This window comes from Apteryx rowi, unplaced genomic scaffold, assembly GCF_003343035.1.
Source record: "Apteryx rowi isolate R43461 unplaced genomic scaffold, aptRow1 scaffold_713, whole genome shotgun sequence".
Taxonomy (NCBI): Eukaryota; Metazoa; Chordata; class Aves; order Apterygiformes; family Apterygidae; genus Apteryx; species Apteryx rowi.
In genome coordinates, this window is record NW_020450998.1 from 375,630 (window position 1) to 391,677 (window position 16,048).

General features: G+C 38.5%; 1 protein-coding gene across 2 annotated transcripts in view; it reads left to right on the top strand.

Annotated features, from left to right (window-relative positions):
- Positions 1-16,048, top strand: part of IQGAP1 (IQ motif containing GTPase activating protein 1) — a 72,558-nt gene that overhangs the window by 25,052 nt on the left and 31,458 nt on the right. For both annotated transcript variants that reach the window (XM_026087338.1, XM_026087339.1), the window contains exons 4-13: positions 468-544; positions 2,881-2,948; positions 4,045-4,158; positions 4,567-4,745; positions 5,453-5,543; positions 5,967-6,130; positions 8,832-8,916; positions 10,077-10,240; positions 10,620-10,780; positions 11,334-11,458. In XM_026087338.1, the coding sequence (XP_025943123.1) occupies positions 468-544; positions 2,881-2,948; positions 4,045-4,158; positions 4,567-4,745; positions 5,453-5,543; positions 5,967-6,130; positions 8,832-8,916; positions 10,077-10,240; positions 10,620-10,780; positions 11,334-11,458 (1,228 nt within the window). The remainder of the gene's footprint in view (positions 1-467; positions 545-2,880; positions 2,949-4,044; positions 4,159-4,566; positions 4,746-5,452; positions 5,544-5,966; positions 6,131-8,831; positions 8,917-10,076; positions 10,241-10,619; positions 10,781-11,333; positions 11,459-16,048) is intronic.

Below are 16,048 nucleotides of genomic sequence, written 5' to 3' on the forward strand. Positions count from 1 at the left end.
AAAGCATTTGGGCCCAGGCAACTGAAAACGTGGTGCACATTGCCTGCAATCTCAGTGCTGGCCTCCGTCTGCTTTGTCACTGTCTCTTCTCTTCCTCTCCACCCCCACTTAGTCTGAACAAAATCCTCTTTTCCCTCTTCTACTGTAAATATTTTTCTTCATCTCTTGACTTTCCCTGAAGTCCCCACAAAGACTTCGCGACCCAGCATCTTGGTGGGGGCCCAAAAGAAAGGGTGGCTGCTTCCAAGTGCATAGAACTTGAGCAGGAAGAGGAAGCCCTGGTTTGTGTGGTAGAAACAAAAGGGAGGCTTGGCACTTCAACTAGGAAGGCAGGGAAGCTCACGGAAGAGTTCTGTTCTGTGCACCATTTCATAAAAGCACTGCAGAAATTTAGGCTTACCACAGTTATGCCAATTGGATATGAAGAGTGAGTATCATTCAGACTGCTAACTTTGTTTTATCTTTAGATTTTCTACCCAGAAACGACAGATATCTATGATCGCAAGAACATGCCACGCTGTATCTATTGTATTCATGCGCTCAGGTAAGGCATGCTAGGCAGAAATCTAATTGCTTCTGAAATCTGTCTGGAAAGCTGAAAGGTGAAGGAAGGAGTATGCACACTGACTTGGAGCTGAGGGGTGGATGGGATGGATTTACTAACAGAAGAACAGTCATACTAGGTCAGAGCAAAGATCCATTTAGCCACTGTTTTTTCTTGGCCCGTGGCCAAAGCAGATGCTGAGGGAACAGGAACCAGACAAGTATGTTGTGATTACTCCCTTGCCATCCCAGTTCTCACCCTCCCTCTCGGCTCTCTGAGCCAGAGCTAATACTCTGGGCATAAAGGAAAGTCTTGAAGCCCTAGAAAGTGCTTGTGAGAAGAAAGCGTGAGTGTATCCAGGGATCAGTGCTATCACTGTATGAGAGCCAGTGTGATCACTGTAATGTACTGCAACATGTATAACTTGAGATGATCACAGTAAGAATGATCAAGCAGGAACTGTTGCCAAAAGGTCTTTAAAAATATCTTAAAATCTCGCATAGACTGAGTAGGATAATTTCAGTTCTTGAGAAAACTAGGAGGATTTATTTGTTTGTGCTGTGTTCAATTTGATGGGATAGCGCGTAGCACAGTCTGGGTTTTTTTTGTTTTGTTCTTTTCCTGACAGGCTGGTTTGAATGCAAGTTTCCAGTGTGGCTTTTGAAATATGTTTAGATTTTTATATCAAGAGGACTCCTTTTGCAGAACTTACTGGGTGAATGAATGCTGGATTGTATAAATTTGGGTCTTCGTCTGTTGCTTGCTCAGTATCAGTTCTCAAGAACAGCTTCTTCTGCTCTCTAATCTGTTGCCAATGTGAAATCCGTGGAGATGAATGGCACTTAGCTGAATGTTAAAAGATATTTCAGACTGCTTTGGATCAAATTATTATTTATAGAAATAGAGTGATTCCAACTTGGATCCAAAATGAATTGTCACTGGAGAATGGGTCATTTGGAATTTATATAGCAGTCCGGAGTAGACCTGTGGTGGGGTGCATTGCCACTACCAGAAGCAACATTCCCTTTCACATGGCTTATAGCAAAGTTCTTCCCTTACTGGCAGCTTTGTGATAGTTATTGTAGCTACTCTGTGCCTGGAGTTGGCTGGCATATATTCTCGTTACATTGCTTGTCATAGCCTGGCCAGTTTTGGGGGGTGGGGGTGGGGGTGTTGTTTTTTTTTCTCCTTCTGCAGTCTGATTTGTGGACAGTAACTCTGTTTTCTAAAAAAGATTAAATTTGTTGTTGTTGAACTCCTTTTCAATTACATTTTAGGTAAAGAAAATCAGTTCAGGGAATGAATAGATGCAAACAGTCCAGGTAGTTATGCTAAAGCTGTAGAAGTTATAAGCTTTCATCTAACAATGCCTTTTTAATGCATCTTATTTTTTTCAGTTGTTATCATTTTTGGGTGAGGTGTTCCATAACTGATTCCTCTGCAGAGTCAGCCTCCTCAAGATTTTATTATTTAATTAATTTTACTTACTGAGGAAAGAAGAGTAATTCTGGCATGTAAATATAAATAAGAAAAAGGATTTTTTTTATAAAAATGTGTTCCTTTTTCAGACTTAGTGCATCAATGTATTTCAATTAAAACAAATAAAGATCTAGAACACAGTTCTGTTGACAGTCCCTAGGTCAGAAATGTGGCTGCCTGGTGTTTGTGTAAAAACCTGCTTAGATCTGTAAAGACTAGAGAGCTAGATTTGACCTGTTTTGGTCATGTATAAAGCAGGAATTCTCTACACTCTTTTTTCTGGGCAAGTAATGACTCCAAGTTTAAGCTGAGGAAGCAGTTATTTAGTTTTTAAAAAATAGTGTGTGGTTTTTTTAATAGTGGGTTTGTTTGTTTGTTTGTTGTTTTTTTGTGATGTTTCCATATAATCTGATATTTTACTGGAGGACACAGTTCCATGAGCTGTGCTGAGCCAGCGTGACAGGCAAAAAAAGGGGGAGGAATTTCTCTGCTTTCTCTGATCCCATTTGTCCTTAGCTATGTGGTTTCACGCCTCCTCTGTAACAGTTCTAGTAGTTGTCATACTCCTTTGTGAACCAGTTCAACTCACTGAAGTGATGGCAAAATGACCAAATGAATACTTTATTGTAATTTTAGTAAGTCAGATCAGCTCAGTGAAGACTTCAGGGAGTGATGGGCCAGTAATGTGCAGCTGTGGGGAGGAAGAGGGGAGTCAGCCCACCCTTTTGGTGGCAATTTTTTTTTTTGGCTTATCTGAATGACTCCCTGAATCTATATATTTTTTAAAATTCTGTGTCATTATCAGGATCACAAGGAAAAAACACTGGTGCTAATTATTCCTTTGTCTTCTTTTTTAGCCTGTACCTGTTCAAACTGGGACTTGCCCCGCAAATTCAGGATTTATATGGAAAGGTGGACTTCACAGGTAAAAAAAACAAAAAACAAAACAAAACAAAAAAAAACCCCAAACCCAGTTTTTGTTTTTGTTGATACTTGTACTGTCTTTATCTCATGCTCTGCTAGACACTGTAACAATCAGCTGAAAAAGGACTTTACTATAGTCAAAGTTAAAGATTAATGGCTCTGAGGAGTTCCAGTAGCTTAGGAAAAAGGTTTGTTTTGGGTACTTCTGAGTAGAGTTGATACATAGTCATCAGTTCACTAATTATTACTTTCACAAATAACATGCTTTACCTTTCTATCATTGTTGTAAGGTGCTTCAGCCTTTCCTTCATCCCTTTGAGGGGGTTTCATCTGTTAGGTCATGAACATTCTGTCAGTTTGGAACTTGGTAAACTGTTAAGGGAAGTCAGAACTGCTTAAAATAGAGCTATCATCAACTGAAGAAGAAAGTTTACCAGGTGGTCTGCTGTAGGAGAATTCAGCACTGAATTTCTTATGTCCACATGGCTCCTCAAGATTTTTATTTTTTTTTCCCCCCCCAAAATGCCAAATTGTGTTTGCATTAGCGAGGTTACTGCCCAAATGCAGACACCTGATTTGAAAGGTGTCTAACTTTTTTATTTTATTTTCCTGCAAACCAGTTACTGATTGTACCTAAGAGGCTTAACTAAAATCCTGTTTTTGAGTTATATAGTATTTGGCAATAGCATGTCTCCATAGTCTACATCTCGTTTTCAACAGTCTCTCTGCAAAAAAAAAAAAAAAAAAAAAAAAAAAAAAAAAAAAAAGCTGAAATACTGCCTTGTACATTTTCCTGACCTGTTGGCAGTCATAACTGAGGTACCTCACAATGATGGTCTCTTTCAAGCTCTTCGTATGAGTTGTGTGATGTTTTCTTGTGAGGAAGACTATGGAATTCTCCCATATGAGTTTCTGGGATGAATGTAGATTTTTAGGAAAGTGTACAGAATGCCTATCAGTTTCCACTTGTTTTAAGCCTCATTTACTTCTACTGGATTACATTCAAAGTATTAATAAAACAGTAATTTGTAACTTAATGTAGCTGTCCTGAGTTTTCATGCAGAAACAGTTGGTGTATGTTTTTATGTATGTTTCAGAGGAGGAAATCAGTAATATGAGGCTTGAACTGGAGAAGTATGGTATTCAGATGCCTGCTTTCAGCAAGATTGGAGGAATTCTAGCAAACGAGCTCTCTGTGGATGAAGCAGCATGTAAGGAAAAATGGAGTTTCATTTTCTGTGATTTTTTTTTTTTTTTTTCCCCATGTTGGCAGATTAGATACTATGTGTTGCTTGTAGTATTCTCTGTTGTGAGACAATATAATCCTTTTGATACTCCTCTTGAAAGAAGAGGAAGAGTGGGTTTTGGGTTTTTTTTTTTTTTTTTGCTGGGACATCTTGATTTTATTAGGTAGACATAGTACTAGGAAATGTGCCACCATTTATGTCCAGAATATAAAGCCATGCTGGAATGGAAAGCGTGTTAATAATTCTTTTGTTGTTGCCAAAGCTTTTTTCAGGTTCTTTTTCTGTGGAATTCTTTCCAATTAAGTTCTAAATTTGTTACAGTTAGAGTTGTTGTGTTTGTGCCTAACTGGCAGGGTGTGACTTGTTTTTCAGTACATGCTGCTGTTATTGCCATTAATGAAGCAATTGACCATCAAGTTCCAGCTGACACTCTTATGGCAATGAAGAACCCTAATGCCATGCTAGTAAATCTTGATGACCTGTTGGCATCCACTTACCAAGACACACTCTACAGAGCAAAGCAAGACAAGATGGAGAATGCGAAAAATAGGGTAAATCCATCCCTCTTTCAAACCGTCTATTTGTGTGCATTGCAGTATATTCTTTTATCTTGCAAAGTAAACTGAGGAATCAACAGTGTGTGTTGTTGGACAGTCCTCTATGTATGGTGTTGGGTGGGTTTATTTCTATTAATATTCTACCGTGGCCCCCAGTAACCTGTTTTCTTACAGAAAAAGACAGGCAGCCATAGCTACATTACTGTGTTTAGCTGTCTGAAATATGGACCTCACTGATGAACAGCATTCACGGCAGCCTTTATTTATTAGAAATGCTATCCCTCTATTTTCAAACAGTACTGATACTTCTTTCAGAGAATGAAATGATGTGCATAACAGGCCCTCTGACTCTCTCAGAAGGGATGATTGCAGTTTTAGAACTCTACATGTCTAATGCCTAGCTATGTCTACTGCTTTCTATGTTCTGGAGCGCTACTGTGTGTTCCTTTAGAATCATTACATTGAAATAAGGCTCTTGGCTGTCTGTATCAGAGAGCAAGTATAAGTATACTTACTGTATATGTTTTTACTTCTAGGGCTTCTTTTTCCATGTGTAGAGATCACCTCTTAAACATCCTGTCACAGCTCTGTATAGATACACAGTTATGCTCCCTGTCCTTTTCCATGAGAGGATCATAGAAAACCTATGAAGGCAAAAGAAATTGTAGAAACAGACTGATTAGTTTTTATTTCATCTTCAGATTGCCTCTGAAAATTCAGAGAGAGAGAGAGACGTGTATGAAGAACTTCTGACTCAAGCTGAGATTCAGGGCAATGTCAATAAAGTGAACAGTAGGTATCATGCTAAATTAACAGCCCTAGTTAAAGAATACTTGAAAGCAATACCTGTGCTGCTCCTCACTTTCTATAATGCTAACAGAAGCGGAAGGCAGTTTTCCTGTTTTTTTTTTTTTTAATGTTATTAGTACACAGTTATAAGCTGAGTTCATTTTGACTTCTGGTGCCCAGTCTTTGGGGAATTGAATGATTTTTCGCTAAATTCTCTTCCTTGAGTAATACATGTTATTTCTATTCTTCAGCCACTTGTTAAAGTGCTACTTTGCAATTGACTTTGGAAGTCTTCCGGTTAGGTTCCATACCTAACTCTCCAACCATCAGGTCTAAGCGTATTTCTTTCTGAGCAGTAGGTTATATAAATCAGGGGATTTCCTCATTTAAKGTTTCTCTCAAAACTCTGCTTTACTTTGTTACTAGCACATTCAGCTATATCAAAGATTGGCCTAGCTTTGGAACAAGGAGATGCATTAGCATTATATGAAGCTTTGGCAACGCCGGCCCTGGGACTCCGAGGATTACTACGAGAAAACTGTGACTGGTATCTCAAGCAATTTTTGAGTGATAGACAGCAGAAACAGGAGGTATGGAAAAGCCTAGATCACCATGGTTCCTATTTTTTTTTTGTCCTTTCACCATACCATTATATAGTAATCATTTGCAATATACCTGCATACAATTTACTGTTACTTTGAAAAATTAAATGTGTAATGCAATCAGAGAAAAGCATACAGTAAATGTATTTATCATTTAGTTTTAACCTCTGCATATGAAACGCAAGTACAGTGCTTGTATGTACGTAGAAGTACAAGCTGGGGACTGATCAGCTGGAAAGCACCTTTGCAGAGAAGGACCTGGGGCACCTGGTGGACAACAAGTTGACCATGAGCCAGCAAAGTGATGTTGTGGCAAAGAAGGCCAAAAGCATCTTGGGTTGCACTAGGGGTTATATTGCCAGCAGGTCAAGGGAGGTGATTCTTCCCCTCTATTCAGCACTAGTGAAACCGCATCTGGAGTACTGTGACTAATGCCGGGCTGCCCAGTACAAGAGAGACATGGGCATATTGGAGCAAGTCTAGAGAAGGGCTGAGAAACTGATTAAGGGACCGGAGCATCTGACACACAAGGGCAGGCTGAAAAAGCTGGAGCTGTTCAGCCTCGAGAAGAGATGGCTTGGGGGGGGGGGTGGTTGGAGGACCCTTATCGATGTGTATAAATATCTTATGGGAGGGAATAAAGAAGATGGAGCCAGACAGCTTCTTGTCCTCTCACTGGGAACCACTGAGAAGTAATGGGCACAAACTGAAATACAGGAAATTCCGCTTAAACATAAGAATAAACTTTCTTTTACTGTGGGGGTGGTCAAACACTGGAACAAGTTGCCCAGAGAGGTTGCGGAGTCTCCATCCTTGGAGATATTCAAAACCCAACTGGACATGGTCCTGGGTGACATGTTCTACTTGATCCTGCTTTGAGCAGGGGGTTTGGACAAGATGATCTCCAGAGATCCCTTCCAGTCTCAATTTTTCTGTGAGTTTAGGCAGTCTTGCTTAAAACTTATGCTTTTCTGGGAAGGGAAGAAACTTTTCCCCCTTAATGTTTCTGGGACTTGATTGCAATACACATCTAGACAACAGCCTTCAGAGTCCCTGTCTTTTTATTGTAAGACGTAGGTGCAGCTCAGTCAGTTCAGCTCCTGCCATATAATTTCTGAATTTGTTTTGGTGCAAGACTGGATACAGTTGCAATGGGGAGGGGTATGGGACCTGCACAGCTGTGTGACTGTACCTGCCTCATGTGATCTGACATATACTCCCGCTTTGGACAGGGTCTGCACAGGGCTCATTGAGACCTACAGCCCAATGAACTTAACATGTCCTCCTCCCTGGCCCCCCAAAATCTGTGTCTGCATAAGTAGGATCAGTCTATTGCATATCTGATACGCTTTTTCTCCAGAATGTTCTAGCTTTTTCCACTAGAGTGCAGGCTGACTTTCGTGTTCAGGATCCCTGAATCTGAAACAGATTCAGAACCATGCTTGTGTGTGTAGGTTTTTTTTGGTTTTATTTTTATTTTTTTGGGGGGGGATTCAGATGGTTGATAGCTAAATAATTTTCCTCAGTATAATTCCTTAAAATAACCATGTTATTTTGGAATGATGATTTTATCAGCCAGAATCCACTGCCATGCTTTGTGATTGTTCCTTACCTGGGACTTCACATTAATGAAGGAGCTGAAGGACGTGTTTGTTGCTGTAATGCCCTTAAGTGGGGGCCTCTTGTACAGCATAGACATAGTCCAACAGCTGCTGCTATTCAGAAGATTTGTCACTTATCTCTGAAGAAAGGTCTTAAAAAGTAATATTCCTTGGGAGCTACAATTCAGATGAGATAAGACAAATGTGGGCTTTTTAAAATGTACTGTCAAGCTTTGACATGGCAAGCACTCTCTGTAGTTGTCCAAAGATGTCTCTAGTCATGAAATAAGACTGGGGATATTTTTACCAAGCGTTTTAGTTCAGGCAGCTGTTTTCTGAACTGCAAAGTCAGATTGCAGATTCTTCAAAAAATAGTTGAAAGATCTCAAAATACAAATATGGTCTTTTACTGCTTCTGGAGAATAATCATCTTTACTCAGTGTTACAAAAGGTTGTTGCCTGTACAGCTAGTACCCAGGTTCTGGAAGTCCTCCTGTCCTTGTATCAATCAATCTTATTTTCTATTTGTATTCATGTGGTACCATACAGCCCAGGAAGGGGTGTGTGTGTGTATGTGTGTATATATACATATATATATATATATATATATATATATATATAAGCAAAAAATACACATTGTCCATTTTTGATGTTCCGATAACTTCTGTTGATAAAACAGAACACTAATTGATGTTTGGGTTCAAGGCAAACTATGCAAGTGCTAACTTTTTCTTCAGCACACACCTCATGTTCAGTGAGCCTTTTCCCACAAAGTTGTCCCCTTTGTATTAAATGTTTCATAATTTTGGAAGTCAGGTCTTGCACTTATTAATTGGTGTGTTCATGGGACTGCACTTTTAATACGGTAAAAGGCATTAGGTTGTAACCATATGGTCTTTCACTATATGAACTGAGTATCTAGTGTGGAATTTCTGTCTCCAGCATACGTGTGGCATTCTGTGCAGAGGCTGTATGGCATTAAAGTGCTCTAAGGAAAAGCTGCCTGCCTTCCCCCCCCCCCCTCTGACCTGTGTGAAGTCAATGAGCTGACATTTCTCTCCCCTTACCAGTGGTTTGTTTTTTCTCAGGCTGGCCTTACAGGTCCTCTGCAGAAGGAAGAGTTGCAGTTGGGAGTGGATGCTGCTAACAGTGCAGCGCAACAATATCAGCAAAGTAAGCATCAGCAGAAATTGCTGCAGCAAAGTAATTGTGGGATGTGATCAGAAAGATGAGACAGCAAAATTATTTGTGTCTATGTGGGGATATATCAGGTCTCTCAGACCATTATGAATGTTCTTTAAGTATCTTGGCTACTAAGAACATTAAATAGACACAGTTTCCATGATTATTTAGTGTTTTTTCTCCAGCCCTTATTTGGTTTGATCTACAAAACTTTTAGCTGTTTCTGTAAATTCTGCAAAATTGTTGCTAAATATCAAGTAGCAAATAAAATGTAGATGACAATGACTTGTATCATTAGTTAATTTATTTGTAAGTCCTAAAAAGAGTTTATCTGTGGAAGATTTGTTTTAAAACTGAAAATATCTTTTGTTGTTGCTTTCCTACAACAAAAGCTGTTCCTGAAAATTGCTTGTATATAATTAGTAGTAGGTATTGTTAGACTCTCATATTTTATTTTTTTCTGATCATTTTATTTCATGTTGATATTTCATATATTGATTGTTTTCTGCTCGGTGCCTCTGACGCTATACAGAGTTCTCTCAGTTCTGGCTGCACAAGAGTGATTGATTGAATTTGTAATAGGTAGAAAGAAGGTTATTAGAGATCCAGGGACAGAGTGTTTAGATTACACGAGGAAAATAGTTGATGTTTAATAACTGGAAGCTATCTTTGAAGTACCTCACTTGCTCAGCATTTGTTTACCTACCACAGCTAGTTTAATGCTAGCCAAAGCATATGTACTACAGAGTACACCGTACAGCTTTGATGAGTAAAGGCACAGGATAGACATAGACAGGAAAGAAAAGTGGTTATTAACCGTCCATGGAAAAAATTGGCAGTTCAGAGGCTTCTGACCGTCAGAAGACTGAAATAGTGAAACAATCCTCTGATAGACTAGTCAAGCAAAAAGGTGAGCAGGTTTTAAAAAATAATCATTTAAAGAAGCGATTATGGTCTGGTTGTCTGCAGCAATGGAAGGCTAACTTCAGAAGTACAGATCAAAGAACGTCACTCATTTCCTATAGCTAAGGGAATTTTTCTTTTTCTTATTAGGTGTCTGACTACTGAGTGGAATAAAAATATTCTCATTATTAGGGAATCCACTGACTGCCTTCCTGATTCTTTTTGCTGCCTCTTCTTTGAACTTCTAGGGCTGGCAGCAGTGGCCAGAATTAATTCTGCAATTCGAATGGGTGATGCTGAGAAGACTGTAGCAGAGTTAATGAATCCAGAGGCCCAGCTACCAGAGGTTTATCCATTTGCTGCAGATCTTTATCAAAGGGAGCTGGCCACCTTGCAGCAACAGAGCGCTGAAGTAAGTACCACGTTCTCACTTATTACTAGAAATAGATGTGGATCACGGGGTCCACCTTGTCTGGTTTGTTAAACATGTTCTCTGGAACAAACCCGTTTTGAGAGTTCACAGAGCTGTGTTGATGTTCAGTCTTTTTTGATGTGTTGTTTAATCCATACATCTTGAGCTACTCAGCACTGTAAGATTCTGTTTTACTCTCTTACTCGGCATTCTAGTTTTGTTCATGATACTCACTTTTCTACCTCCATGTCATATAGGTTGTCCTTTTGTTTTGTCTCTTATATCCCTATTCTGACAACTACTCTCTTATGTTTTATTACATACAGCAGTAGTTTGTGACGGGTGAGTAGAATGAATTTGTTGTCCTCTTTGTATGCAGAGTAACCTTACCCATCCAGAACTATCTGTTGCTGTAGAGATGCTGTCTTCTGTGGCCCTCATTAACAGGGCTTTGGATTCAGGGGATGTGAATACAGTGTGGAAACAGCTGAGCAGTCCAGTCACAGGGCTCACTAACATTGAGGATGAGAATTCCCAGAGGTGGGTATTTCTAGGAGTCATGTCTGCCCTTGATATTGCTTATATTGTTAGACTTCTTGATTTTTTTTTTTTTTTTTTTTTTTTTTTTTTTGGTCTTACCTCTTTAAGTTTTTTTTTTTTTTTTTTTTACAGTTTTGATTTCATCTGTGTTGGCTCTTGTGTCTTGTTTTTGCTATTATCACTTCATATTGGTCTGATTTCTGTGCTGTCTCTTGAAGCCTTCTCTCAGATTTCACACTAAAGCTGTGTTCAAATACTTCTTGGTTGTCACTGGTACTAACCCAGTTCAACCACAGCATCCTTTGCCCTGATCCCTCATTTGGTGTTTTAGTGCTTTTGTTGCTTATTTCACTCTCCTTGCATTTATTTGGGCTGACCTGTCTTGTATATAGCCTTTCATCTTTGTTTTCTTCCCTCTTTTTGCATTTGCTTCATATCAACCCTCATGTTACCTCTTCCATTTTGTGTTCGGTCTTCGTGCTGTATTGTGTGTTCCCTGGCCAGCTTGCTCTGATGTGATGTTTGTTGTTGGTTTTTGTCTTTTCTTTGACAGGTACATTGATGATTTGATGAAGCTGAAAGCTCAGACACGTGTAGAAGGAAATGAGTTTATCACATGGAATGATATCCAGTCATGCATTGATCGTGTGAACATAGTTGTGCACGAAGAACATGAAAGTAAGTTCTGCTTGATTCATACTAGACTGACTTGAGATTATAAAGGATGCTAAACCTAGATGCATCAATACCAAAAGTTGTTGATGATGGACTTGTAGTTGTGTCATACATTATATATCTAGGAAGAACTTAGTATGAGAAAGATTTGATGGTCTGTAGTTAACGAAGTCTTGATAGCAGAACTGTTGATAGAGAGATCAAGCATTAAGGAGTATTTGTGGTGTTGCAATCAGTATCTTAAAACAGCGTGTTAATTGCTCCAATGCATGTTGCTACCCTTTTTGTATAACAAAACTGCATCTGTTGTCTGCCATCAGTGTCTAGCATTAGTCTCAAATCTTTTCTAATCTGGCTTCTATCCCTCAAACTTAACTAAAACTAGTATTGCCAAAATCTCTAATGAGTTCATTGTAGCCAAATCTTGGAGTACTCCATGCTCCTTCACCTTTATCTGCTGCCTTCAGTAGAAGTTATTTTTCTTGGAATCTTGTACTCTTTGGCTATAATTTCTGTCCTGTTCAGGTTTTCTTCTCTCTTCTAGTCTTTTGAATGTGCTTTGGCCTTTTTTACTCTCCAGTTTAGTAAAAGTTCCACAAACTCAGTCCAGGATCCCCCTCTCCTCTTTCTCTGCTCTATCTATGGGTCATCTCTGTATCTCTCGGATCTAATCATCTGTCAGATGCATTTGTATGGTGGATGAGGAGCTTGAATGAACAACAAAGAAATGAATGCACTTCCAGGTTTTATCCTCAGTCCTTTAACTCCTGGCTGTATTAACGCTGCTTCAAACTACAGCTTCTTTGAAGATCAGTGATGCAAAACATCATCAAAGAAATATGTTTTTTCATTTTAGTTAAGTCATAACTCAAACAGTGATACTCCAAAAAAGTTGGTTTTGAAATGTTGATTGTTCACTTATGTATTCAAATGCTTATGCTTATTAAAACATTTGATTTTTTTTTTTCCTTTTTCAAAGCACACTTAATTATATCATCTGTTTGATGCCACTGAAAGTTTATGTTCCAGGTGTTGGGACCCAAATCTCAAGTTAGAATTGAAATGGAAAGTTTTGCTCTTTTAAGAGGTTGATTGCTTTGTTTGCAGCTAGTTCTGTAATGAAATTTAGAAGCCTTTATTTTCTGTTTTAAAGCTGTGTATGACTGCTAGTTGTTAGAACCAGGGTCTACAAGCTGAATTGCCTGATAACTGACCTGTTGATGAGTAGAAAAAGAGTATGTCTGTACTTCTGTGTCTTTTTAATGCAAAAGACTAGTAAAGTGAAAAAAAAAAAAGATCCCTAATCAGAAAATAAACAAATCCCCTATAACAGTTTTAAATATATGCAGCAAGTGCCAGTATCAGATTTCTTAACTAACATACTCAGGAAGGTAATTCCTGCTGCAAATTGAGAAATGTGAATAGGTGTTTACCTAATTTCTATGCTACTTCTATTTCTGCATTTTTTTAATTTCAGTTTAAGTAGTATTTTGAAATATACTTAATATACTGCTTATAGTATTAAATGTCTCTCTTTTTAGCAGTGATGAAAGACTGGAATTGAGCATAATGGTGAAAATTTCAACAAAACAGAAAATTGGGGAAACTTTCTGTTCTCCAAGACAGTTTTAGTTGACTGAAATCCAGAATGGAAATAGAGGAGTCCTAGCACAATTGAGCAAACTATTCTCAGGTAGCTCCTTGTGAGGTTCTGTATTTGCCAATGTAATTTTCTATTAATTTTTGTTCAGTTCCAAAAGGAACTGTAATTTTTGGTTATGACCAGTCCTGAAAACATCCTGTATATGCAAGTAGCATAACCTAGACATTCAAGCTATCTTTTTAATATTTAGCTCAATGCCTTATATGATAGGAGGGAAAATATTTGTCGCAAATGTGGAGGTGAAGATTAAGTTGATCAGTGGATGCTGAGACAAGTATCTTCTGCTACTGCTCGTTGCATAGTTGCTGAGCTGTGTTTCACCTTGAGAAGACTTCCTATAATCTAGAGAGGATTAGATTTTAATTTAAGAGCCTGCTGTCTTGATTATCTTGCTAGACTCTGGGTTTGCTCTTTGGGCCACGTGAGCAGATATGTTGAAGCTACGTGAGCAGATATGTTGAAGCCACACATGCACACAGACCGAGATAGGCATATGCACACACCAAGACAGTAGCTCTGTAGTATCCTTTCTATATAAGAGATCACAGCAGAAGTATAAAAGTTCATGTAGTCCAATATCCTGCTTCTTATAACACTCCATATCCTTTAATGAAAGATACAGGAAATCCTGTAATGGGATTAGCTGTTCTCACGGGAAATGTCTCAAGTCTTTCATCTTCTGGTGCCTGGTGTATACCCTCATGCAAGGACACACTCATCTCCTGTCTATGCATAAATTATATTAGTCTGAGAAAGTCCTGAAACTGTACAAGCATATATTTTTCCCCTTCCATTATCCTGGTAAATGGTTTCAAATTCAAAAGTTACTTTCTAGTGAGGAGCTCTAACATATTACTGTATCATGGAGTAGTCTTCTCTTGCCCACATTAGCAAACAAATGAAAGAGAATTCCTGTTTATCTTCTGTGCTCTTTCCTAGGTTTAACAGTTATCATATCTGCTCTTCTTTAGTCTTCTTCAGAGCTAGTAATCCCAGTCTTTCTAGGATTTCTAGGGAGAAGAGTATGTTTTAAGATGAATGTATGCAAACTGTAGGAGGGAGCAAGCAGTCTGTACCATCGTCTGCCTGGATGACCTGAATTAAGAACAAAAAAGAAAAATGAAAACATCTTAAAATCTAAGATAATATAGAGAGGGATAATGAAGAGGCTAAATCCAAGAGATGCAGAGAAAAGAAATTCCATTATGGCCTATGCATCAGTTCCAAGAAACTAGGTAACAGGTCAGATTAGACAAATTTTATCTAGTTAGTAATATGGAAATCTAGTTGAAAGATCTGAGTCATTAGCAGTTTTGGGAGTAAATAATAGATATTATTTGTTGCTCCAAGAAAAAGCATAAAATCGGGTATTTGTTTATATGTGTGTTAGGCAGTCAAATCATAATAAAGGAGAGTAGAGAAATTAAGGAAGAAATCCACTATTGAATTGGGGAGGAGGAAGAAAGGGATGTCACTTTAAGTGGCCTATGCTGTGTAACTCTCTACTCAGACATCCTTGGAATTTCTAACTTAGTTTTCTGCCAAAAACTGTGGAGCAGGGAATAAATCAGAGGATATGTAGATGTTCCATCCTGTCCTGTCGTATGTGTTTCTATAACAAAACCAAGGATTCTGTCAGCAGTCTCTCTCATCTTGACAGATAAGTAGAAGCTTATCATAGAAGTCTTTGCAAATGATCATGGTTTGCTAACATGTCTGTGAGCACAGAATTAGCTGAAGCATGGTGGCATGGATATGTGGACTTTTTACAGGGCTGAGTTTTACAAAACAAATAATTTACCTGAAAGAACAAAATGAATTAGAAGAATAAGGGCAATTGAGAATGAAATAAAACTATTTCTCTAGCAGCCCAGTCTCACAGGAAAAGTAAAAGAGTGTATTAAAAAATAGTATACAGAAGAAGGAAGTGGAGGGTAATCAGAAGGGGATAAAGTAAATCAGTAGCAAAAGAATACTACTGGTGGTCTTTGTCTGCTACCAGGTAGAGCTGTCAATAATGCAGAAAAAGAAGAAATATTAACTAAGTAATTCTGATTGGAGAAAAGCAGATGATAGTCACATCACGATGATGACAAAGTATCTCTCATTTTGGCATTAAAGCTAGGCATTTTGGAAGCAGTAAGTGCTGAAAGTTTGTGTTCCAGATTTCTAAAAGAGGTTTTCCCCCAAGTAAATCTGTACCAGTCTGGAAACTGAAACTAGAGAAATTAAAGTGAGGAAAAAGCCTGATGGATTTCTGTTTGTTTTGAAATTAGTTAACCATTTGAGGCAGCTGACTGGGAATTGTGATGGGATCTGTCATACAGAATTTTACTGAAGATTGCACTCAAATTATTTCCTAGAAGCATACCCAGATAGGGAACACATCTGAAAGCCCCTGTGGCTTGTGCTGTGTGGATGGTCAGACTAGACATTTGCTTTTGATCATTGAAGGTCTCAGTGGATCTCCAGTAATTTTTATCCCCCTATATCTATTTATCTGGTCTTGTGTCTGTGGTCAAATGAGCTACATGTCATACTCAATTAAAAAGTTATCTGAAATTTGGTGAGAACTGATGAAAAACGCCACAACTTGTGAAATTCTGGGCCATGTGTCTTCCTGTCATTCCTTTCAAATTAATTTTGTTTTCATGAAGCACATCCCTGGGGTTTGAAGGAGATTAAATGTTTAAATGATGCTGTTGGACAGACAACCATGCCAGCGTGTTAGTGATCCTGGTTCTTGTAGTGTCCTTGTTTTCCTTAATCTCTCCTCCATCCCAATAGCCATTCTACCCTAAAATGTTCTGTTTTTCATATAGTGCTAGTCTTGTGATTCTTTCGCCATGTACAGAACAAAAGTCATGATCCTTGGATGAATTGACCAAAGTTGAAAAACACCACACTGAGCTCCTTACTTTCTTTTCTCT